General features: G+C 35.7%; 1 protein-coding gene and 1 long non-coding RNA gene across 6 annotated transcripts in view; one reads left to right on the forward strand and one right to left on the reverse strand.

The window, feature by feature from the left end:
- The window catches only part of LOC136031303 (uncharacterized), a 52,042-nt gene extending 32,945 nt beyond the window's left edge, over positions 1 to 19,097 (reverse strand). Inside the window, exon 1 of the long non-coding RNA XR_010618491.1 lies at positions 18,890 to 19,097. This is a non-coding gene — a long non-coding RNA (uncharacterized LOC136031303). The remainder of the gene's footprint in view (positions 1 to 18,889) is intronic.
- Positions 1 to 25,626, forward strand: part of LOC136031301 (proton myo-inositol cotransporter-like) — a 132,500-nt gene that overhangs the window by 72,533 nt on the left and 34,341 nt on the right. For all 5 annotated transcript variants that reach the window (XM_065710752.1, XM_065710755.1, XM_065710753.1 and 2 more), the window contains one exon: positions 6,589 to 6,684. In XM_065710752.1, the coding sequence (XP_065566824.1) occupies positions 6,589 to 6,684 (96 nt within the window). The remainder of the gene's footprint in view (positions 1 to 6,588; positions 6,685 to 25,626) is intronic.

Raw genomic sequence — 25,626 nt, forward strand, 5'->3', positions numbered from 1 at the left:
TTACCCATCAAAAGCAACGAGCCTGAGAAATTTTTCTGATTCTACCAAAGTCATGGAGACATGAATCGGATTCTTTTTAGAGCAAGATACACATGAAGTAGGAATTTATCAAGATTCAAATATACACAGACACTACTTTCAACTCTCAAGTTGTACACAAGAGTCTGAAATGGGTGAAATAGTTTTGTTTTTTTACTTAAGTCTGAGAGAGATGAATGAGATTCTATATAGAGTTACAGACATATAATTTGGGACTTCATCGAGATTCAGATACTACTTTGTAGTCTAAAAACGAACTAACTAAAAAATCACTACATTCTCACAAAGAAGCCTGGTATACAGGTTGAAACTATATTAACCCTGGCCAATTCAATAAATAGGAGTCTTAAAACCACAAGCTGTTTGAGTAACATTCAAATAGAATGTTCAGACAGACGGATCAGGCAGACAGAAATAGGGTTTACCCCGAAAGTTTACTTATCGCGACACCACGGACTTAGCAACGACAATTCAGCTTGTCTTTTGAAATTATATATATGGTATACTGGGTCTAAAAAAGATGAATTAGGTTTTTATCAAAGTCTGAGAGCTGGATTTGATTTTTTAGAGTTAGAGACATATGAAGTGAGAATTTATCAAGATTCAATCAAACACATACACCACCACCAGCTCCGATTTGGTATACTAGAGTATAGAATAGGTGAATTTGGTTTTTACCAAAGTCTGAAAGATATAAATCTAATTCTTTTTAAAGTTAGGGACATATGAAGTCAGAATATATCAAGATTTCTTCTTACAAAGACACTACTGCTTGTTCGCAAGTGGCATACTAGAGGCTGAAATAGATGAATTAGCTTTTTAACCAATGTCTAAGAGGAATGAATCGGATTCTTTTCAGAGTTAGAGACCTATGAAGTCTTAATTTATCAAGATTCAGTAAAAAACAAACACTGCTTGGTTTTCTAAAGTCTGAAATAGGTGAATTAGGTTTTTACCAAAGTCTGAGAGAGATGAATTGGATTATATATAGAGTTAGTTCTATATGAAGTAGGAATTTATCAGGATTCTGTAAAAAACAGACACTACTTTCAGCTCATAAGTGGTATACTAGAGTCTGAAATAGGTGAATTAGGCTTTTACAAAAGTCTGAGAGAGATGAATCAGGTTATTCTTAGAGCTAGAGAATATGAAGCGAGAATTTGTCAAGAATCAGTCAGAAAGAGTGTACTACCAGCTCACAAGTGGTATTATAGATCCTGAAATAGGTGAATTAGGTTTTTACCAAAGTCTGAGAGGAATGAATCGAATTTTTTTTGGAGTTTGAATCACATGAAGTGGGAACTTATGAAGACTCAATCAAACACAGACACCTTTTCCGGCTCCCATGTACTATACTAGAGTCTAGAATAGGTGAATTAGGTTTTTACCAAAGTCTGAGAGATATGAAAAGTGTTCTTTTTAAAGTTAAGGATATATGAGGTCAGAATTTATCAGAACTCTGTCACACACGGGCACTACTGCCTGCTCGCAAGTGGCATACTAGAGTCTAAAATAGAGGAATTAGCTTTTTACCTAAGTCTGAGAGGGATGAATTGGATTTTTTAGAGTTAGAGACCTATGAAGCGGGAATTTATCAAGGTTCAGTAAGACACAAACACTGCTAGGTACACTAAAGTCTAAAATAGGTGAACTAGGTTTTTTTTACCGAAGTCTGAGAGAGATAAATCGGATTCTTTTCAGTGCTATTGACATATGAAGCTGGAATTTATCAAGATTCAGTTAAAAACAGGCACTACCATCAGCTCACAAGTGCTATACTAGAGTCTGAAACGGGTGAATTAGGTCTTTACCAAAGTTTGAGAGAGATGAATCAGATTCTTTTTAGAGTTAAAGACTTGTTTAATGAGAATCTGTTAAGATCAAGCCAGACATAAACACTGCTTCGAGATCACTAGTAGTATACTAGAGTCTGAAATAGCTGAATTTGGTTTACCAAAAGAAATAGATTAATCGGAATTTTTTAGAGTTAGAAACGTATGAAGTGGGAATTTATCAAGATTTTGCCAGACACAGACACTACTACCTGCTCCCAAGTGTCATACTAGAGTCTGCAATAGGTGAAATAGGTTTTCTACTATAGTCTGAGACAGATAAACCGGATTCTTTTTAGAGTTAGAGACAAACTAAGTGGGAATATATCAAGATTTAGTGAAACGCAGACGCTACTACAAGCTGACAAGTGGTATACTAGAGTCTGAAGTAGGTGAATTAATTTGTTTTAAAACAAAATATGAGAGTGATGAATCAGATTATTTTTAGGGCTGTAGACATATCAAGTGGGAACAAAAAAGATGGCAGCAAAAACGATTTTTTACCTACGCTCGGGTTGCCGCAGCTTACGTACAATCCCCAACTTTTTTTCAAATAACTTCATTCAATTTAGATTCATTTAGGATCAGTTAGTTTGGCCCTTCACGCTAAGTGAACCTAAACTAATCTAACTTCCTGCTTCATATGTCTCTAACTCTAAAAAGAATCCAATTCATCTCTCTCACACTTTGGTAAAAAACTTACTACACCTATTTCAGACTCTAGTATGCCAGAAATCAGATATTATTTACTTAAAGAATGTATTCATAGTCGTATATATAAATTAAAAAATAAACGTCGTTGTCATTTACAAATCTAGTCCTAAGGCATTTTGATATAGGCACTGGTAAAATGACATGAATGAATTGTTAAATAGACTAGTAATGCAAGGCACTGGCACTAGTTTGATCTTCTTGGTATTAAATGAATACCCTCCTTCTATTACCACCTTTGAGCTGGAAGTAGTGCCTGTGTCTGACTGAATCTTGATGATCTTTCACTTAATATGTCTAAAACTTTATAAACTCCGATTAGTCTCTTTCAGACTTTGGTAAACAAATTAATTCACCTATTGAAGACTCTAGTATAACCTTTGTGAGCTGGTAGTAGTGTTTAAGTCTGACTGAATCCTGTTAAATTCACACTCTAAACTCTAAATAAAATCCAATTCATCTCCCTCAAACTTTGGTAGAAATCTAATTTGCCCGTTTCATATTCCAGTATACCACTTGGGGTCAAGTAATAGTATCTGTTTCTGACTGAATCTTGATAAATTTCCACTTCATATGTCTATAACTCTAAACAAAATCCCATTCATCCCTCTCAGACTTTGGTAAAAAACAGTTCACCTATTTCAGACTCTACTATATCACTTTTGAGCTGATAGTACTGTCTGTGTTTGACTTAATCTTGATAAATTCCTATTCCTGATGTCTAACTCTAAAAAAATCCGATTTATATCTCTAAGACTTTGGTAGTGACCTAATTCTCCTATTTCTGACTCCAGTATACCACTTGTGAGCTGATAGTAGTGTCTGTATTTACTGAATCTTAATAAACTCCGACTTTATATGTCTCTAACTCTATAAATAATCCGATTGATCTCTCTCAGACTTTGGTAAAACTGTTTCACCTATTTCACACTCTAGTATATCTTTTGTGGGCTGATAGAAGTGTTTATGTTTGACTGAATCATGATAAATTCCTACTTCTTTTGTCTCTAACTCTAAAAAGATTTCGATCCATTCCTCTAAAACTTTGCTTGTAGCCTAATTCACCTATTTTATATTCTAGTATACCACTTGTGAGCTGATAGTAGTTTCTTTGTTTGATTATTGTTCGATAAATTTATGATAAATTCCCATTTCATTTGTCTCTAACTAAAAGAATTCTATTCATATCTCTCAGACTTTGGTCCAAACCTAATTCACTGATTTCAGACTCTTTTATACCATTTTTGTGCTGTTGATAATGTCTATGTCTGACTGAATCTTGATAAGTTCCCACTTCATATGTTCATAACTCTAAAAAGAATCTGAATCATCTCTCTCAAACTCTGACAACATTCTAATTCACTCGTTTTCTGTTCTAATATACCGCTTGCGAGCTTGTTTTCTGTATATGTCTGACTAAATCTTGATAAATTCCAACCTCATATATCTGTAAATCCCATTCATCTCTCTCAGACTCTTGTAAAAATCTAATTCAATTATTTCAGACTCTTAACACTTGCGAGCCGATAGTTGTGTGTGTTTCTGACTGAACATTGATAAATTTCCGCTTTCATATTTCTCTAACTCTAAAAAGATTCCGCTTCATCTTTCTCAGACTTTGGTAAAAACGTAATTCACCCGTTTTACACTCTACTATAGCATTGTTACCTAGTGGTATTGTCTGCCAATACCCATTTTATTTTGCTTTCGATTTCACTGTCTATTACCAAATTATTTTTAAATAGTTTACAGTTTCGGCATATAGACAAAGACATGATATATACTATGATATTAATGCAGCAGTAGGCATTTATTTTTCCCTTTGTATTGTTTTGAATACTTATACCAGAAAGATGGCGATATGATCTATTAATAAGCAAAATGTTACCGTCAGCAGTAGCGAGAACCTAGCCTTTGTTATCAACTAAGAGCTTTGTTTTTAGTGACATGTTTAGTGACAATAGTCTTATGACAATGCACACATATATTTTTATTGTATGCGTGCATTAACTACCACTATCATAAACTAACACTAGTAGTTTTTTCATGGTTGAAATATATGTCTTTGTCAGCATTCAACGCAACGATAACTTTATCATGTGCACATACTTTCCTGGAATGTTTCATTTCCACTTTCTTTAAAAAAAATATGATGTGAGTGTTTAGCCATCCAATGTACAAATAACACTGCTTGAAAACATACAATAAACTAGGTACTGTCAATGACCAGCCAAATTCAAGTCCCAAGAAATTCAAAGTAAAAAAATTGTCACTACAGATATTATTTTTCTTAAGATAAGTCATGACTAACATATCTATATCATTTTTCATTTCTCATTTCGAAAATATTTCAAGTGAATTTCTTTTGTTTTTAAGTTTATTTCCTGTAACAGACATGAAAATAAAGTTGAAAAATTCTTAAGTAAAAAAATAAAAAAAATACTTTAAAGTAAAAAATATAGGTGCAAAAAGGGGAATTTGGGAGAGGGGCATTGGACCCCTTGGAGGTTGGACATGGATGACCATAAGTTCCCTCTAAAAAATACCATGGCATTGGATCCATTGGGAACATAACTTCGCCGGTTTACTCTACCCAACCGCGTGATAAAACCAGTTTCATTTATCCCAAACAAAAAATATTCATAAAATTAAATCGTCAAAACATGTAATTCGACTTTCCTTGTTAATCATTTTCAGACAGGAATATATAGGTCATTCACCGGATCTAGCTGATAAGTAAACCGGTTATGCATATTTTGTGCTAATTTGGTTATCCTTATGAAATTTAGGGTATGATCTCTTTGTGCGACAGGCTTTAAGTTCAGGAGTATAGACAATTCTTAGTGCCCAAATAACGGTGCACAAACAGAAGTGCATATTGCTAAGGTACTCTCATCCTTCCCTGGAAGTTTCAACTTAATATCCTAAGTTTTTCCTGAGATAGCCATTTGACAGCATGGAGGAACATAGTGCCTTTTGTAATTCCCCGAAAATTCCCTAAGGCTTCACCTTAATATCCTTAGTATTTTGGACACTAAAGGTCAAACATTCCCCCTTTTCCCTAAAACTAACAGTGCATGTAAACGATCGGCGAATTACATAAATTGCAGTCCTTGCCCCACGGGAAGTGGGATGGGCAATCATCAGAGGCATAGCTATTGAACCATTAAACTGAGCTGAATAAAATGACTGTCTCAAAATTGCTGTCAGATGTCTTTGGGTGAATAAGGGGCATGGGGAGGGGCTGCTTGCCCATCAATAATTTTTGCCTCTTATAAAGGGCTCTAGAGCTTCTAATTGCCGACCAAATAAGCCCTTTTACAAGTTCCTACGACAACTCCTACCTTACGAAGTCCTTGATCAAAGAAAAAGTAATACATGGATCCCACTTTGCTCTTTCACTTGGCTCTTTACTTAGACAGCGCTATTGCGCTGCCTATTATACAATTTTCCTTGGCCTAAGGTAAATTTGCATTAATATTTTTCCTTAATTTATACATAGGAGGGGGTGTTTAGGTTGAGTATTTTATGCATGACAAAATGCGTTGAGGGAGCAGGTTTAATTCTCAGTCAGGATTTACTCGAGCTTATAGTTTTTGTGTTGAGGATTATTCTTCACAAGTAAACACATATGCAGTCAAGGATTTATCCCATATATGTCTTTCTTCTTATTGAAAAAAAAAGTTTTTGTCCCACATATATATATATATATATATATAATATATATATATATATATATATATATATATATATATATATATATATATATATATATATATATATATATATATATATATATATATATATATATATATATATATATATATATGAATCTTCTTTATTAATCATGTAGGTTGCTCTTTTATTAATACATTTTTCAATTTACGATAAAGACTATCATTTTCAAGGTTCAATGTTCAAGGTTCAATCGGGTTTAATTAAAAAAAGGAAATAAGTAAACTTAAAGTACACTGCTCTGTGACAAAACTCACGTTTTCAATTTTAGGTACATGCTTGGCCTTGCAACGATCCCAGGATTGGTTCAATTTGTAGGATTTCTTTTTCTTCCAGAAAGTCCTCGGTGGCTAATCTCTAAAGGAAGGCAAGATTTTGTTTTTAATTTGAAAGGGAATCTGTTTTAACTGTGGAACAGTTCCATGCCTTTTCAAGGCCAGAACATGATTTGCACTTTACTGAAAAAAAAAACATTTTAAATGTTTCCACTTTTTTTACTTTAATAAATCAACAACTTTTAAGATTTTAAGGAATAAATATCAGTATATGTATATTAAACTCACGGTGCACATTCATGTTCGGGCCTTGAGAAGGTATTGAAGCTGTGAGTCCTACTCGCCTTAATTTCTGCTTGTTTTGAATTTGACTCATTAATTTCTTTCAATTTCTGTTCGTTTTGAGTTTTATTTACTTATTGATGGTGATTAGTAATAGTTTTACGCTTAGTATTTAATTTGATTTTATTTCTGCTCATTTTTGATTTAATGGGGTCCTTTACTTTTCTTTGAAACGCTTATTTGGTAGAAAAAATCTTTCAAATTAATTTCTGTTCGTTTTGAGTTTTATTTACTTATTGATGGTGATTTGTAATAGTTTTACGCTTAGTATTTAATTTGATTTTATTTCTGCTCATTTTTGATTTAATGGAGTCCTTTACTTTTCTTTGAAACACTTATTTGGTATAAAAAGTCTTTCAAATTAATTTCTGTTCGTTTTTTTATTGACATGGTCTTTTTCATGGAAAAAGAAAATGAAATTTAATATCTTTTGTTTTTTTTTTCTGTACGAATCCATAGTTTGGCTTGCTATTTGTATGTTGGAGAAACTTTTTTCAACAGTTTTAACAATATACACCCTTTTGAAGGTCTTTACATAGAAAGTATTGCTTAATTAAATTTTGTACCTCTTCTAGTTGACTTGAAAAATAAAACTCAATACCATTCCCAAAAAAATCTATCTAGGCTGTCTTACAACCAGGATACACTTACACCATTTTGATTTTGTTAAATTGTAAGAGAAGCTGTAGTAGTAGAAGTTTCCCTGAAAGTTTCTACACTTAATACCCTCAATCGTCCTTGAATTATTCCTGAGACTTCTTGTTGGAACCAGCAGCAAAACACAGTGTGTTTTGATGTAATTAAAACTAGCATTTAGTTTTAAGGCATAATGGGCAAATTAATTATCTATGAGGGGTTGACATGCCCAAAACCCTTGGAGATATAGCTTCTGGACCGTTCAATCACGCTTAACAAAATGGCTGTCAACCACAAAAAATTGTTTTGTCACCCTTTTGACAATCTACATCATCATAATTCGTTTTGATTTAGTTTAACATCCGCCTAGATATTCCTTGAAAGCTTCACCTTAATGCCCTTAGCTGTTACGGAACGATTCAATCGAATGATAAGAGATTGATCATTGCTTTTTTGTCGTTTAATTATTATTAATTTAAAAAAATAGTAATAATCTTCCAAGTGGAAAACTGCCACAAATAACCAACAATAAATGAGTGAAACCCAAAATAAACAAAATTACAATAAATAACCGAGAAAAACTCAAAAGGAGCATAAACTACCGTGGATTATCAGTTTAGTTATACATTTACTGATAATTATCCATTGAAGTTTCAATAATTTTTTATTTACGAAAGTTAACAATGTAAAAACATTTAACATGTATTTTTTTCAGTAAAGTGCAGATTATGTTCTGGTTTTGAGAAAACCAGCATGGGGTGCTGTCAGTCCTACTCATGTTCATTTCTGCTCGTTTTGGGTTCGACTCGGTTATTTATTGTAATTTCTGTTTGTTTTGGGTTTCATTCATTTGATGAGGGTGATTTATGGCACTTTTACGCTTGAAAAATTATTTGACTTTATTCCTGCTCATTTTGATTTATTGGCGCTCTTTAATTTTCTTTGAAAATCTTATTTTGTGGAAAAGATTTTTCAAATTATTTTCCGTTGTTTTTTTTATATAATCTTTTCATGGAAAAAGAAAAAAAAACATTTTATATCTTTTCGTCTTTTTTTCTCTGAGAATCCACAGGTTGGCTTGCTCTTTGTATGTTGGAGATACTTTTTCAATAAGCATAGGAGGTTGACATACCGAATATTCCTAGAGACACTGTTACTGGTCCGTTCTACTATGCTGAACAAAATTACTGTTCAAAGATTGTGATTGTATATATTTAATAACTGGGCTTGGGAGGAGGGCTGATTGCCCTCCAATCACTTTTGATTCTTAAAAAAGGGCACTGGAATTTTTAATTTCCAATCGAAATGGCTCCAATCGAAAGATCTAACTTAATAATGTAAGTTGTTCTTCAGATAATGCTTTTAATCTGTTTGAGAACAAGATGCTAATAGTTCGTTTTGATTTAGTTCGACATCCGCCTAAATATTCCTTGAAAGCTTCACCTTTATACCCTTAGCTGACTTAGTAGTAATAGTTGTAGTAGCAGTATTAGCATTAGTAGCGGTCTGAGCATACCACCTTTGGTTTTCTTTAAGGTCCTCTTCAACATAGGCCGAAAGTTTCAGCTTAATACTATTAGCCGTTCCTGAAACGTTGCTGTTACGTCCTCGTAACAACCTGTTTGGGAGAAGTGTGTTTCGGTTTGGGACAATAGAGTTTCAATATTTTCCAAATTTTCAGGATTAATACTCTTTGTTTTAGTAGCAGCAGTAGTAGTAATAACAGCAGTAATAGTTGTAGAAGTAGTAGCAGTAGCAGTAGAATTAATAGTAGTAGCCTTAGCTTTAGTAGCAGTGGTAGTAGCAGCAGTAGTAATAATAGTAGCAGTAGTAGTAGCAGCAGCAGTAGTGCGAGCAGATGCAGTAGCATTAGGATGTAAAAATCTTCTTTGTTTTGTTCAAGATCCCCAACAACAAGCCCTGCAACTTCCAACTTCACACGCCAAACTATTCCCATGATATTACTAATTTACCCTTTTGACAAACTCTATTCAGACGGCGTGTCGTGATACTTTTATGATTAGTTGTAATAGTAGCAGTATTAGTATTATTAGCTCTAGTAGTAGTATTAATAGTAATAGCACTAGTTTTAGTAGCAACTGTAGTATTAATGTACTGCCTTTTGGTCCTTTGAACATCCCTCTCATCCAGTCCTAGAAGTTTCAGTTTGATACAATTAGCCGTTGCTATGACATTGTCGGTATTTCCTTTTGATGAACTGTATATTTATATACAGTTATATGCTCTCACTCTTATAATTACTTGCAATCGAAGTAGTAGTTGAAGTGGTAGTAGTAGTAGCAGTAATATTAGCAGGAGCGTGTACTTATTGCCTTTTTGTCAATTGATCTTCCCCTTTAAGTATCCTCTGAAAGTTCCAACTTAATACCCAAATCTACTTTTGAGATACACTCTTTAGACAATCTGCATGCACATGGTGTGTTTTTTTTTTATTTTGTTCAAATGTTCCCTCAATATTCTCTCAAATTCTCACCATCGTACTCTTAGTCTTACAGTACTTGTATCATAGTAATTTGGTGATAGTAAGTACAAGTAGTAGCAGTTGTATTAGTGTATTAGTAGCAGTGGTAACAGAAATTGCCACAGTACTAATAACAATAGTAGCTTGTAAATGTTGCCTTTTGATCCGTTGAACACCCCCTTATGATACCCCAGAAGTTCATCTTGATACGGTAAAGTGTTTCAAAAATATTGCGGGTGTGCCCTTTTGACCCCTTTTTGACGCCCTTTTCAAGTACTTGTAATTAAAGTGGTAGTTGGAATAGTTTAGCAGTAGTAGCAGTAGTGGTAGTAGTAGCAGTAAAAGCAGCAGGCATAGAAGTATTTTTAGTAACATGCACATGTTATGTTTTTGTAAATTGATCTTCCCCTTCAAGGATTCTCTGAAAGTTCAAATTTAACCCTCAAATCCATTGTTGGGATACACCCTTTTCACAATCTACATGCCCAAAGTGTGTTTATAATTTAGTCCAGATTTCCTTCAATGTTCAGTCAAATTTTCCCTTTCATACGCTTAGCCGTAATAGTAGTAGTGTTGTAATAGTAGTAGTAGTAGTATTATAGTAGCAGTGGTAGTAGAAAGAATAGTAATAGTGTCAGTAGTATTGTGTCTGTAGTAGCAAAAGTAGTAGCAGCGGTATTTATAGCAGTAGTAGCAGTAGTACATGTTGCCTTTTAGTCAGTTAAACATCCCACTCATGATGCCCTAGAAGTTTTATCTCGATACGGTAAGGCGTTCTAAAAATATTTCTGAGACGCCTATATCAGCCATCTTTATTCACGGAGTATGTTTTGATTTAGTTCAACTTTCCCCTCAACGTTTTCTTAGATGTTCATTTTAACATCCTCAGTCTTGGTATTACTCGCTACAGAAGCGGTAGTTTTACTGGTAGTAGTGGTAGTAGTAGTAGTAGCAGTTGCAGTGGTAGCAGTAGTAGTGGTGGCACTTGTAGTAGTAGCATTAGCGTGCAAATATTGCCTTTTTGGTCAATTGTTCATCTCCTTTATACTTCCTGAAAGTTCCAAATTAATGTACTCAGTCATCCCTGAGCTACGCCCTTTTGACATCCTGTGTGCGCACAACGTGTTTTGATTTAGTTCAACACTTCCATCAACATTCTTTGAAAGGCCCACTTGAATACCCTTCGTGTTTGTGACTTGAATCCCCAAAGGCGTAATTATTGGACCTTTCAACAATGCCGAAGAAAATAAATTGATGGGTGTAGGAGGGGCTAGTTGCGCTCATTCATTTTTGATTATTGAAAGGGAACTAGGACTTTCAATTTACAAATAACGAGCCTTCTTTGAAGTTTATACGATGACTCCCTCCATAAAAACCTCATATGCCGGCGGGGCCTAACTCACAACCTTTGTCTCCAGGCTCTGGGGTTTTTTCAACCTGAAGGCCTTGTTGTATGATATTTGGTCCATTTTGGACAGAACGGCTATCTCAAAATTTCAATTGGATGCATTTGGGAAAAATAGGACTTGGGGGGGGGGTACTAGTTGCCCCCCATCACTTTTGAATCTTAATACCGGCACTAGAAATTCTTATTTCCAACTGAATGAGGCCCTTTGGAAGTTTACAATATCACCCCTCCGTAAAAGTCTTGTATGTTAACAATATGCAACTAGTATAAGTTAAATCCCTTGCCATGAGAGCTTTGTTGGGGGGTTGTCATCACCACAGATAAAATGTCTGGATTTTTCAACTATGTTAAGCAAAGCTGCTATCGTTAGTTTCGATTGGATGTGTTTGGGGAAATGAAAAGCGTGGTGGGGGTGGTTTTTGGTCGCCCTCCAACCACTTTTGACTCTTAAAAAGGGGCGCTAGAACTTTTAATTTTGCAGAGAGGTCCGCATGGACCTCTCTGCAAAAAGTGCTGATCTACGTCAGTGATTAGACCAATTTTCTCTTTATTGATTTTAAGAATTAAATCCATCACCAGATGAAGAGTTGAAAAATAATACTCAAAATCTATTCCAAATGTCTCGTAAATTTAATTCGTGTTTTTACAGACAATATTCAACAACGTCAATGCATCACTTGCCGGGTAGATTTTACAATCCTTCTCTCCATTTTTACACCCTCCATTGACCCAAACTTTTTTTTTAGCAAGTTAATAGTCGTCAACGGTGCATTGACGATTGTGGAGTGAATCATAGAACGCTTCGATGGGCGGAAATTTTTCCTCACTTAGCCTCGTGGCATGGCTTTAGTACTCATACGGGTATATGCTCTTACTCGTCAATTAATCATACATCTCATCATCTGGAAAGCCCTGTTCGAAAAGGGGGAAACTATTGAAATCATAGCTTTTCTGTACTTGAATCAATTGACTTAAAGATTTAGGGAAAAAGCTATAAGAATCTAAAAAACGCCTAGTATTATTTTCAACTGTCTTCCATCTGAACACTAAGAGCAGCAACTTCTCAGATGATTTGGGTTCGATGTTATACGGAAAAGATCATCTACCCATATGGTATCTACAACTTCATCTTTCTGTAAACGTACCAACGCTGGTAAAATGAATTTCCAATCATAGTTGGAATTGTGCATGTAAACCGGTAGAAAATACTATGGCTTAAAATTTAAATTGCGAGATTTATGTACCAGTCCACGAAAGTTACTCCCCCCTCAAATAAAAGTGGATTACTTAAATGATCATATTCACGGAATGACGTTTTCCAACTACCCTCAACAAATTTCCCCTTAAATTCTCAGCACATTTCTTCTCAGCACATTTCTTACGTTCTTAGCACATTTTACTTCTGCCAACTCGTCCTCTGGTGATAGAGCCACTGGATAGATTAAGTTACGCAGCCGTGAAGTTGAATTATTGTCAGTTTTAACAAGTCAAACCATAGCTGAGCCTACACAATCTTCCCCACCCAATGTCTCAAATACCACTACCAATTGCATGGCATTGCTAGCATCTCTTTGCGTATAGGTCTAAGAAATTGCAATGGCATCGTGTTCTCAAACATGATTCGAGTGTCATGGATAGCAAGCGTCCATGAGTTTGGCTTTGATACTTATTAAATAAAAAAAACGAGTTTTTTTAACTGAAAGTAAGGAGCGACATTAAAACTTAAAACGCACAGAAATTACTTCGTATATGAAAGAGGCTGCTTCCTCATCAACGCCCCGCTCTTTACGCTAAAGTTTGACTCTTTCTCTCAATTCTTCTTTTTAAAACAGTAAAAAACTTTAGCGTAAAGAGCGGGGCGTTGATGAGGAAGCAGCCTCTTTCATATACGAAGTAATTTCTGTGCGTTTTAAGTTTTAATGTCGCTCCTTACTTTCAGTTAAAAAAACTCGTTTTTTTTATTTAATTTCTGAACGTTTTTGAATCAATGCATGTTTTGATTTTGGCTCTCCGCAGAGGAATAATCAAAACGAAATTTGCATATTTTTTTTGGGGGGGGGGCTAAATGGCTTTCTCATAATTTTGATCGAATGATTTTGAGAAAAAAAGAGCGGGGGCGAAGCCTAGTTGCCCTCCGATTTTTTGGTTAATTAAAAAGGCAACTAGAACTTTTAATTTTTTACGAATCTTTTTATTGGTAAAAGATTTACGTAACTTATGAATTAGCTTACGTAAAGAACTTTTGTATTCTCATGTTTTTATTACATATATGAGGGGATTCGCCCCATCGTCAGTACCTCGCTCTTTACACTAAAGCTTAAATTTTATCCCAATTCATTAAGAATGACCCCTGAATCACAAAAGCCGTAGAATAAATAGTTGAAATTACTAAAAATACTTTAGCGTAAAGAGCTAGGTATCATAAGGAGGTGAGCCCCTTATATGGGTAATAATTTCTGTTTGTTTTAAGTTTTATTGCTGTTCCTTACTTCCAGCTGAAAAAGCTTTTTCACATTTATTTTTTAATTTTTTTTTAAATAATGCTAGTAAATCCTGCTCTCCCTTCATGGAAGTTTTCTTCTCCCATGACAAATTCTCGATGGAAAGTTCCCCCAGCATATCCCTCTCTTCTCAACCCCTCCCCCAACCAAAAAAATCCTCCTGAAAACGCCTGTATACTTCCCAATAACCATTACTATATGTAAGCACAGGTCAAAGTTTGTAACTTGTCGCCCCTCCCACGGGGACTGTGGGGGAGTAAGTCGTCCCCAAAGACGTAGTTATAAGGTTTTTCGACTACGCTGAATAAAATGGCTATCTCAGAATTTTGATCCGTTGACTTTGGGAAAATAATTAGCGTGGGAGGGGGCCTAGGTGCCCTCCAATTTTTTTGGTCACTTAAAAAGGGCACTAGAACTTTTCATTTCCGTTAGAATGAGCCCTCTTGCAACATTCTAGGACAACTGTGTCGATACGATCACCGCTGGGGAAAAAAACAAAAAAAAAAAAAAAAAAAAACAAATAAACACGCATCCGTGATCTGCCTTCTGGCAAAAAATGCAAAATTCCACATTTTTGTATATAGGAGCTCGAAACTTCTACAATAGGGTTCTCTGATACGCTGAATCTGATGGTGTGATTTTCGTTAAGATTCTATGACTTTTAGGGGGTGTTTCCCCCTATTTTCTAAAATAACGCAAATTTTCTCAGGCTCGTAACTTTTGATGGGTAAGACTAAACTTGATGAAACTTATATATTTAAAACCAGCATTAAAATGCGATTCTTTTGATATAGCTATTGGTATCAAAGTTCCATTTTTTAGAGTTTTGGTTACTATTGAGCCGGGTCGCTCCTTACTACAGTTCGTTACCACGAACTGTTTGAAACCCACCTTTTCGCTCTGCAACAGTGAATTTCGAAAATCTTTGAAACGCAAGATGGCTTTGTGACCCGAAACCGTCTCCACAGATTGGTACCCATGACGCTTATAGTGGCACGAGTGATATTTTAATTCTAATTCTGTGCGGAATCTTGAAATACACACTGGTTAATAGTAGCAAGTACCTCCTTTGTTCTCTTTACCCTTACTTAAAACCCAACTAATACTTGTAATAGGAAAAAATGTCCAATTGAATCAGGGTTTTTGGTAGGCTTGTAGAGAAGGCGTACTCAGTGTTTCACTGAGTCAATGGATGGAGCAATCACTGATATTTTACGCCCTTTTTATCTTTAATTTATCCCTCTTCCCACTCTGTGTCATATTGTACAACTGTAGCATCAATCTTTAAATGCTCATTAGCTGTCTCAAAAATATATATCCCCCTAAGTTTTGCAGGATATTGCCCCTTTAAACAGTTAAAGTCAATTTTAGGAAACTCTGGCCCCTCTCCTCACCCAATAACTACCAGATTCTTCAAAATTGTCTTAGTGGTATCATCTTTCAAGGGCCTATGGCTTGCGACAAGGACTGTGTACTCGAAGCACTCCAAGCCTGAATTGAGAGAAAAGCGTTTTACACCTTGACAACCCTTCAAATCCACATTAAATATTATCAACCTATTTTTCCCAATCTTAATAAAAATTCCTTTTTAAAATTATTTACATTAAGATCCAAACTTTCAATAAGCAATACCACTGAACCGCTACCATTTTTAGTATAATTTCCCCCTATTAAAAATATTTCCAACCCACCCTGAAAAAACACCCGCAAAATTGTGCAAGTCCGGAACAAGTGTCTACACTTCTGTTTACAGGTAATGCGGGTACACCTCACCGGACTTCTTATTTGAAAAATATTTTTTGAGCGATGGATGCTTTTACGCTATCCCTACCTCCCGAGTCTATTTTTCAAGAAGGGTCCAAATCTTGCCTACACTGAAATGGACCTTGTCAACTTGATCAGTATGAATACTACCACTTGTAGGAGTGTTGAAGGGGTCCACAAACTCAGTTCTAAAAACATAAATATCGTGCATGGTGGTTTCGGCTAGGTAAAACTCCGGTAATATAGGGGGTGAACCAGCACCCTTTTTTGTCTTACTTCCCCCACATCGCTGTCACTGTGAAGGTTGGGCATTAACTGCGTCTTCTAGTACCCTTTTGATCTCGCTAGGCGGTGGTTGCTCTAAGATATGGCAAACAAATTCCGTATCGACACCGAAGTGCTTTACAAACCCGTCTAAATCAAAGTTGGGGGAAGGTAAACAAAAAGGGCTTATCCCAACATTAAAACTCCCCCTGCGTTCACTCTCCATGGACCCTGAACATAGATTGTCGCGACATTGGCTCATTTGTTACAATATCAAACAGTTCATGGTAACGAACTGTAGTAAGGAGCGACCCGGCTCAATAGTAACCAAAACTCTAAAAAATTGAATTTTGATATCAATAGCTACATCAAAAGAATCGCATTTTAATGCTGATTTTAAATATATAAGTTTCATCAAGTTTAGTCTTACCCATCAAAAGTTACGAGCCTGAGAAAATTTGCCTTATTTAAGAAAATAGGGGGAAACACCCCCTAAAAGTCGTAGGATCTTAACGAAAATAACACCATCAGATTCAGCGTATCAGGGAACCCTACTATAGAAGTTTCAAGCTCCTATCTACAAAAATGTGGAATTTTGTATTTTTTGCCAGAAGACAAATCACGGGTGTGTGTTTATTTGCTTGTTTTTGTTGTTTTTTTTCTTTTCCCCAGGGGTCATCGTATCGACCAAGTGGTCCTAGAATGTCGCCTAACTGGAATGAAATTCTAAATAATTCTAACGGAAATTAAAAGTTCTAGTGCCCTTTTTAAGTGACCAAAAAAATTGGAGGGCATCTAGGCCCCCTCCCACGCTCATTTTTTTCCCAAAGTCAACGGATCAAAATTTTGAGATAGCCATTTTGTTCAGCATAGTCGAAAACCATAATAACTATGTCTTTGGGGATGACTTACTCCCCCACAATCCCTGGGGGAGGGGCTGCAAGTTACAAACTTTGACCAGTGTTTACATATAGTAATGGTTATTGGGAAGTGTACAGACGTTTTCAGGGGGATTTTATTTTGTTTGGGGGTGGGGCTGAGGAGAGGGGGCTATGTTGGAGGATCTTTCCTTGGAGGAATCTGTCATGGGGGAAGAAAAATTCAATGAAAAGGGCGCAGGAGTCTCTAGCATTACTATAAGAAAACAATGAAAAATAAACATGAAAACGTTTTTTCAAATGAAAGGAAGAAGTAGCATTGAAACTTAAAACGAACAGAGATAATTACGCATATGAGGGGTTCTAAAAATACTTTAGCATAAAGAGCGAGGCATTTAGGAGGAGATAAATACCTTGCTCTTTATGCTAAAGTATTTTTGGTAATTTCAACTATTTAATCTACGGCCTTTCTGATTCAGGGGTCATTCTTAAAGATTTGGGACAAAACTTACGATTTAGTGTAAAGAGCGAGGTATTAACGAGGGTACAAACCCCCTCGTATACATAATAAAAATATAAGGTTATGAAAGTTTGTTACGTAAGTTAATTCTTAAGTTACGTGTATTTTTTACTAATAAAAACGTTCATTAAAAATTAAAAGTTTCAGTTGCCTTTTTAAGTAACCGAAAAATTGGAGGGCAACTAGGCCTCCTTCTCCACCCCTTATTTCTCAAAATCGTCTGGTCAAAACTAAGAAAAAGCCATTTAGCCAAAAAAAGAATTAATATACAAATTTCATTTTAATAATTTATGTGCGGAGAGCCAAAACCAAACATGCATTAATTCAAAAACGTTCAGAAATTAAATAAAAAAAAACTAATTTTTTTAGCTGAAAGTAAGGAGCGACATTAAAACTTAAAACGAACAGAAATTACTCCGTATATGTAATGGGTTGTCCCCTCCGCAATCCCTCGCTCTTTACGCTGAAGTTTGACTCTTTGCCACAATTCTTTTTTTTAAAACAATTAAAAGCTTTAGCGTAAAGAGCGAGGGATTGCGGAGGGGACAACCCATTTCATATACGGAGTAATTTCTGTTCGTTTTAAGTTTTAATGTTGCTCCTTACTTTCAGCTAAAAAAATTAGTTTTTTTTTATTTAATGTTCTCAATAGAAGTCCCTTGGGTCGATGATAGTGTAGGTATATGAACCTAAAAAATAATAAGAGCTTATTAGCCCATTGAAACACTTTCGATTTCACCCAGAAAAAGAATTTGTGTTAGGCTGTAGAAAGAATATATTTTTAGTGTGAAGATTTCTTGAGAGGGCAAAGTGATCGTTTTGATATATTGAGGGTCTTCTACCAACTAAAGGCTTAAGACCCAGAAATTACTCCTTAAGTTGAGCCAAAGTGACCGTTCGGTCTTGCTGAGGGTATTTTACAAACTAAGAATTGGAGAGCCAGAAATTACCCCATACATGGAGATATGTTGCCCTCTCTTTACGTTTCAGCTATTACAAAGCTCCCCCGTTGAAATTATGAGTCTTAAAATATTGGACTTTTAGTGTCCGCTGGTGCAGCATCCTTGCCATAATAATTTATGAATAATTGGCCGATCCAGGCCAAATTAATTTTGGTCAGCTCTACGGCCATTTCTCCATAAAAAAGAATGTTCTATTTTCATTATGATAAAAAACCTATTCCTTTGAGGGCCAGGGGGCTCCGAACAGCAGCATCCTCAGTTGGAGGCTATGGGCTCCTCAAAGACTCTGAAAACTGTTGAGAGGGCCCTGGTATTTTCCCCATTATTAAGCTGAAAATAAAACTTTTTTTTTGTATGGGAAATGTCATCAATGTTCTAATAGACTGAAAAATGTGTCTCCCATAAAAATTATGGAGGGAGGGGACAGGGTTTTACTTGTTAATTCCATATTGTGGATTATACTAGCTCCAATTTGAATATAGTCACGCACATTTTTTTGGTTGGTTGAGGGTGGTATCTATAATGAACATACAGGCTTACCGACATATAAACAGATATATAATCCTTTTTTTCAATTTCCTTGACTTGCGTTCTTTATCAAACAGTTCGTGGTAACGAACTGTAGTAAGGAGCGATCCGGCTCAATAGTAACCAAAACTCTAAAAAATTGAATTTTGATATCAATAGCTACATCAAAAGAATCGCATTTTAATGCTGATTTTAAATATATAAGTTTCATCAAGTTTAGTCTTAGCCATCAAAAGTTACGAGCCTGAGAAAATTTGCCTTATTTAGGAAAATAGGGGGAAACACCCCATAAAAGTCGTAGGATCTTAACGAAAATGACACCATCAGATTCAGCGTATCAGAGAACCCTACTGTAGAAGTTTCAAGCTCCTATCTACAAAAATGTGGAATTTTGCATTTTTTGCCCGAAGACAAATCACGGGTGCGTGTTTATTTGTTTGTTTTTTTTTGTTTTTTTTTTCCCCAGGGGTCATCGTATCGACCAAGTGGTCCTAGAATGTCGCAAGAGGGCTCATTCTAACGGAAATGAAAAGTTCTAGTGCCCTTTTTAAGTGACCAAAAAAATTGGAGGGCATCTAGGCCCCCTCCCACACTCATTTTTTTCCCAAAGTCAACGGATCAAAATTTTGAGATAGCCATTTTGTTTAGCATAGTCGAAAATCATAATAACTATGTTTTTGGGGATGACTTACTCCCCCACAGTCCCTGGGGGAGGGGTTGCAAGTTACAAACTTCAACCAGTGTTTACATATAATAATGGTTATTGGAAAGTGTACAGACGTTTTCAGGGGGATTTTTTTGGTTTTGGGGGTAGGGTTGAGGGAGGGGGCTATGTGGGAGGATCTTTCCTTGGAGAAATATGCGATGGGGGAAAAATTAAATGAAAAGGGCGCAGGACGAATCTGGTCACGTTAGAAAAAAACGTCAAATTAAGAGCTTAATATACAATGCTGGGTGTTCGGAGCCTCTCTATTATGGAGTATAATTTGAAAATAACACAACTATACGAGCGATAAAACATATATGCCACAACCATAGCTCAACTAACGAAAGAACTGCTAAGAGATAACACAACTATAAAGCGAAAACAGGTGAAAACTAACGGGAAAATAAACGAACTAAGAGGTGGAAGGGGCCCAGAGAAAAAATATAATCCTTTTTCAATTTTGAGCCTAACTTCCGCAAAGGAGTAATAATGTCAGAAGCCCCGAAATACCGAATTATTTTCTTTTCAAACAGTTCGTGGTAAGGAACTGTAGTAAGGGGCGACCCGGCTCAATAGTAAACGAAACTCTAAAAAACGGAATTTTGATGCTAAAAGATACATCAAAAGATTTGAATTTTTACGCTGATTCTAAATATTAAGTTTCAATTAATTTAGTCTTTGTCATCAAAAGTTACGAGCCTGAGAAAATTTGCCCTATTTTGGAAAAAAGGGGGAAACATCCATTAAAAGTCATAGAATCTTAACGAAAATTACACTATCGCATTCGGTATATCAGAGAACTCTATAGCAAAAATTTCAAGCTCCTATCTAAAAAATGTGGAATTTTGTATTTTTTGCCAGAAGACAAATCACGGGTGCGTGTTTATTTATTTGTTTTTTTTTTTTTTCCAGGGGTCATCTTATCGACCAAGTGGTCCTAGGATGTCGCGAGAGGGCTCATTCTAACGGAAATGAAAAGTTCTAGTGCCCTTTTTAAGTGACCAAAAAATTGGAGGGCAAATAGGCCCCTTCCCATGCTCATTTTTTTTCCAAAAGTCAACAGATTAAAATTTTAAGATAGCCATTTTGTTCAGCATAGTCGAAAACCATAATAACTATGTCTTTGGGAATGACTTACTCCCCCACAATCCCTGAGGGAGGGGCTGCAAGTTACAAACTTTGACCAGTGTTTACATATAGTAATGGTTATTGGGAAATGTACAGACGTTTTCATGGGGATTTTTTGGTTTGGGGGTGGGGTTGATGGGAGAGGGCTTTGTGGGAGGATCTTTCCTTTGAGGAATATGTCACGGGGGAAGAAAAATTCAATGAAAAGGGCGCAGGATTTTCTAGCATTACTATAAAAAAACAATGAAAAAATAAACATGAAAACGTTTTTTCAAATGAAAGTAAGGAATAGCATTGAAATTTAAAACGAACAGAGATTATTACGCATATGAGGGGTTCTAAAAATACTTTAGCATAAAGAGCGAGGTATTTAGGAGGAGATAGATACCTCGCTCTTGATGCTAAAATATTTTTAGTGATTTCAACTATTTATTCTACGGCCTTGTTGATTCAGGGGTCATTCTTAAAGAATTGGGACAAAACTTACGATTTAGTGTAAAGAGCGAGGTATTAACGAGGGTACAAACCCCCTCGTACACATAATAAAAATATAAGAATATAAAAGTTTGTTACGTAAGTTAATTCTTAAGTTACGTATATTTTTTACTAATAAAAACGTTCGTTGAATATTAAAAGTTCTAGTAGCCTTTTTAAGTAACCGAAAAATTGGAGGGCAGCTAGGCCTCCTTCCCCACCCCTTATTTCTCAAAATCGTCTGATCAAAACTAAGAGAAAGCCATTTAGCCAAAAAAAAATTAACATACTAATTTCATTTCAATAATTTATGTGCGGAGAGCCAAAATCAAACATGCATTAATTCAAAAACGTTCAGAAATTAAATAAAAAAAACTAGTTTTTTTAACTGAAAGTAAGGAGCGACATTAAAACTTAAAACGAACAGAAATTACTCCGTATATGAAATTGGTTGTCCCCTCCGCAGTCCCACGCTCTTTACGCTAAAGTTTTTAATTGTTTTAAAAAGTAGAATTGTGGCAAAGAGTCAAACTTTAGCGTAAAGAGCGAGGGACTGCGGAGGGGACAACCCATTTCATATACGGAGTAATTTCTGTTCGTTTTAAGTTTTAATGTCGCTCCTTACTTTCAGTTAAAAAAACTAGTTTTTTTTATTTAATCTAATATAGGACTGATGAGAATACTCGTCCGAGACCCTTAGAGAACAATAGCAAATTACCCGGTCCTGCTATGCGAGTAAACAAGGCATTGTGTAATGGTATTCCTTTGTTTCTGAAAAATCAATTCAGGATCACCCAACACTTCACTCCTTGTTTCTGGGAATAGCGGGAAATTCCTTTGTTTGCCAACATCAACGAGAACAAAGGACCTGAGTGTGAAGCAAAAACAAATATTGGGTTATGATCCATTTTGACTCTATCCCTACATGGGAGGACCATGATGCTAATACACTTAAGCTTTTGAACATTTGGCATGTTTAACAACCAAATTCACATTTGACACATTTGGCACATGTCACTTTGGACAACCATAGAAACCTTGAAGAAAACATTTGCATAAGTAAATAAACAAGCCCCCATTGCGTAGTTCCCAAATAAATCATGATTTGGCCGGCCCTGGAGGCTTTTCTTGGCCCTTGTGGGTTCTTTTTAAACATTTAACATAGTAACCAAAGACAAATTTGCATAAGTAAACAAACAAGTTTCTATTACGTAACGAACAAGTATACTGTACCATTACATAACAAACAAGTGCAGTATAGTATTGCGTAAGACCCAGGTGTGCGTAATAACGTCTTGAGTGGGGTAGTAGCTCCAATAATACATACCCTATCTCTCTGGTCAAGTAGATTAGAGCGTCACTACTCATGCTCCAGAAAAAAAAGTCATATTACAAACTCTTCTGTCATTGCCCACGAAATTATACTAGACCCACTAGAGTAAAAAAAAGGTCTCTAAACTGATAGAGAAAATCTGGGATCATTAATGGACAACAAAAAAATTCTAAAAAGAAAAAGTGAGCATTTCGGTTTGACCACCACCAGCCAACACTCACAGATCTAAGGATACATCGAGGGTTCCAGTTCAGGAAAATGCAGGAAGAAGGGGAAAGGGATTTCATTCACCTAGTGAAAAATCAACCACCAAAACAAGGACATTTTTAAAAATCTGAGGGGTAATTGTATTCCCTCTTTATTGATGTTCCTGTGTCAAACACACTAACAAAAAATTAACCATTTTGATAAAAGCCTAAAAAACTAAAACTGGTGATTCCAAGATCCAAAAGCATGGCGTCTGGCGAAGCAGCGAAATTGCAATTTCAGTGGGTTTTTTTACTGATTTTTTTCAACATTCTAGAGATTTTCTTTATCTGGTGGCAACCCTGAACTTAGATCACCACAATTCAAGAAAATGAAATGTAATGTGGTTATTTTAATTGTTGAACTTTGGCATCTTTTTCATTATTAATAGTGATGAATTCATGGCTGTTAAACTTTTGCTTATGATAAATGGTGGAGTATAGTATCAAGTATGCGTGTTTGAATCCATTTTAGGAGGAAGGAGGGTGATTCAGGGTACAAATTTGAAAAAAGGGAAGGAAATGCCAATTATTCAAATATCAGAAAAGGGTTAGAATTCAAGTTTCGATTGTTTGTTGGTTCTCAGGCCCAACTCCTCCTCAACATGTGTAGGTTCAGATCAAGCATAAAGACCTCCAGTTTTTATATTATGCATATATACACACTAAACAGTACAATTACAATATGAAAGTAAAGTGAATAAAAAAAAGCTATGAGTAATCAATTTTGCTAAAGGATGAAGAAAACTAATTCAGCTCTAATTGGAGTTGTGCCTCCTATAAGGTCTGCATTATCAATAAATATTATCACCTTGCATTTGATCTATGCCGTTTTTGTTTGCGTTATTCTTAGACGCTGTACCAGTCAAATAAAAAAATGCTTTCTTTTTAACTCTTTCCAAGCTTGTTTTATATTGAACTACTTTCCAATTATTTTTTGAACAAAACTGGCATGAAGATAACTATTTTCTTTTTCCATACACGTATGCAGTTTTTCCTTTTTTATATCTGACTTTACAGTCCACTTTTCTTATTCTTAGCTTATGGACGCATCAAGCTTCTTTTTGAAACTGTTTTTTCTTCTATTTTTACTGAAGCATTTCTTTTTTTTTTACTTACGACTATCACAACGTGTTTTTTTCATAATGGTTAAGAGCGAATTTCGGACCATAGTAGCCAAAATAAAAAAAAACAAGTTTTGAAAACTAACAATTAATTGCGAAAAAATCGCTTTTTGAAGCTGATTCAGACACGATAAATGTTATTTCGACTAATCTTGAAATTAAAAGCTGTTATGCGAAAACAAGTTTAAGGAAACTTATAAATAGCCTGTATTCCTTCAAAAACGATGTTGGATTACAGTTCCTCATCTTGAATCATAGGCATCACAAAAGCGCTGCCTAAGTAAACAACTATGTTGGCACAATGTATTATTTGTTTCTATAATTTTTTTTGGACGAGGGCCCTTTCTATTGAAGGAGCTGCCGTAGAAACTTCAAAGAGAGCTCTTTCGATCGGAAATTGAAAGTGCCAGTGCCTTTTTTAACAGTCAAAAGAGATAGGAGGTCAACCAGCCCCCCACGCCCATCATTTTCCCTAACATGTACAATTAAAATTTTGAGATAGCCATTTTGTTCAGCGTAGTTGAAAGTTCTGGAAATTATGTTTTTAAGAATTACCACCCCCCATAGCCCTCAGAGCATGGGTTATAAGTTATGCCCTGGAGGAATATATGGATTTTATAGAAAGGGTGGTCGTATAAACTTTGGAGGTGGCTCATTGGATCGATAATTAGAAGTTCCAGTGCCCTTTGTAAGAGTAACAGTGATCAGAGCGTGGTTCCCCCCCCCATACACAAACACGTCGTATTGTCCAGAAACGGATCCAATTGAAATTTCGAGATAGTAAATGTATTCAAAATAGTCCAAAGATCCTATAAAAAAGGTTTTGAGGTTGATTGAGGTATTTTGAGGCGTTTGAGGTTAACAAGGCCTGACCCCTAGAGCCTGGGGGTCAGGGATTTTGGATAATGCCCCAGGGCATTTATGGTTTTTATGGAAAGGATTGCTGTATAAAAATTAGAGGAGTCTCATTTGGTTGAAAATTGGAAGTTCTAATCCCTTTGAAGAGTCAAAATTATGGAGGGAACTAGCCCCCACACTCGCCCAACACTTCCCCGAACACACCCAATCAAAATTTTGAGATAGTAATTTATTCAGCGCAGTTGAAATGTTCTGAAATTATGTCTTTGAGGGTGACAAAAACCCCACAGCCTTCAGGGCAAGGGGACATATGCGATTTTTATAGAAAAGCTGGTTGTATGTATTTCAGAGGGGTCTTATTGGAGAGGTAGTCAGAAGTTTTAGTGCCCTTTTTAAGAGTCAAAGTGATCAGTAGGCAGCTACCCCCCCCCCTAACACACATCGTGTTTTTTCCCGAAATACAGACAATAAAAAATTTTTGAAAGAGATTTTAATCGAAATAGTCCAAAGATCAGATAACAAGGCTTTTGGGGATGTTACAAACCACCAGAGCCTGGGGCAAGGTTTTTAAGTTATGCCCAGGGGCATTTGAGTTTTCTATGGAAAGATGGTTGCATAAACTTTAGAGGCGGGTCATTTCTTTAAAAATTGGAAGTTCTACTTCCCATTTAAGAGTCAAAAGTGATGGAGGTTAACTAGTCTCTCCCCTAACTACCCCTTTTTCCATAAAATGCATCTGATTAAAATTTTTGGGATTTCCATTTCAAAACAAAATAGTCCAAAGATCATATAACAAGAATTTTGGGGTCGTTATAAACCACCAGAGCCTGAGGCAAGGGATGTAAGTTGTGCCCGGGGGAATTTAAGGTTTTAATGGGAAG

Source organism: Artemia franciscana, chromosome 9 (assembly GCF_032884065.1).
Source record: "Artemia franciscana chromosome 9, ASM3288406v1, whole genome shotgun sequence".
NCBI lineage: Eukaryota > Metazoa > Arthropoda > Branchiopoda > Anostraca > Artemiidae > Artemia > Artemia franciscana.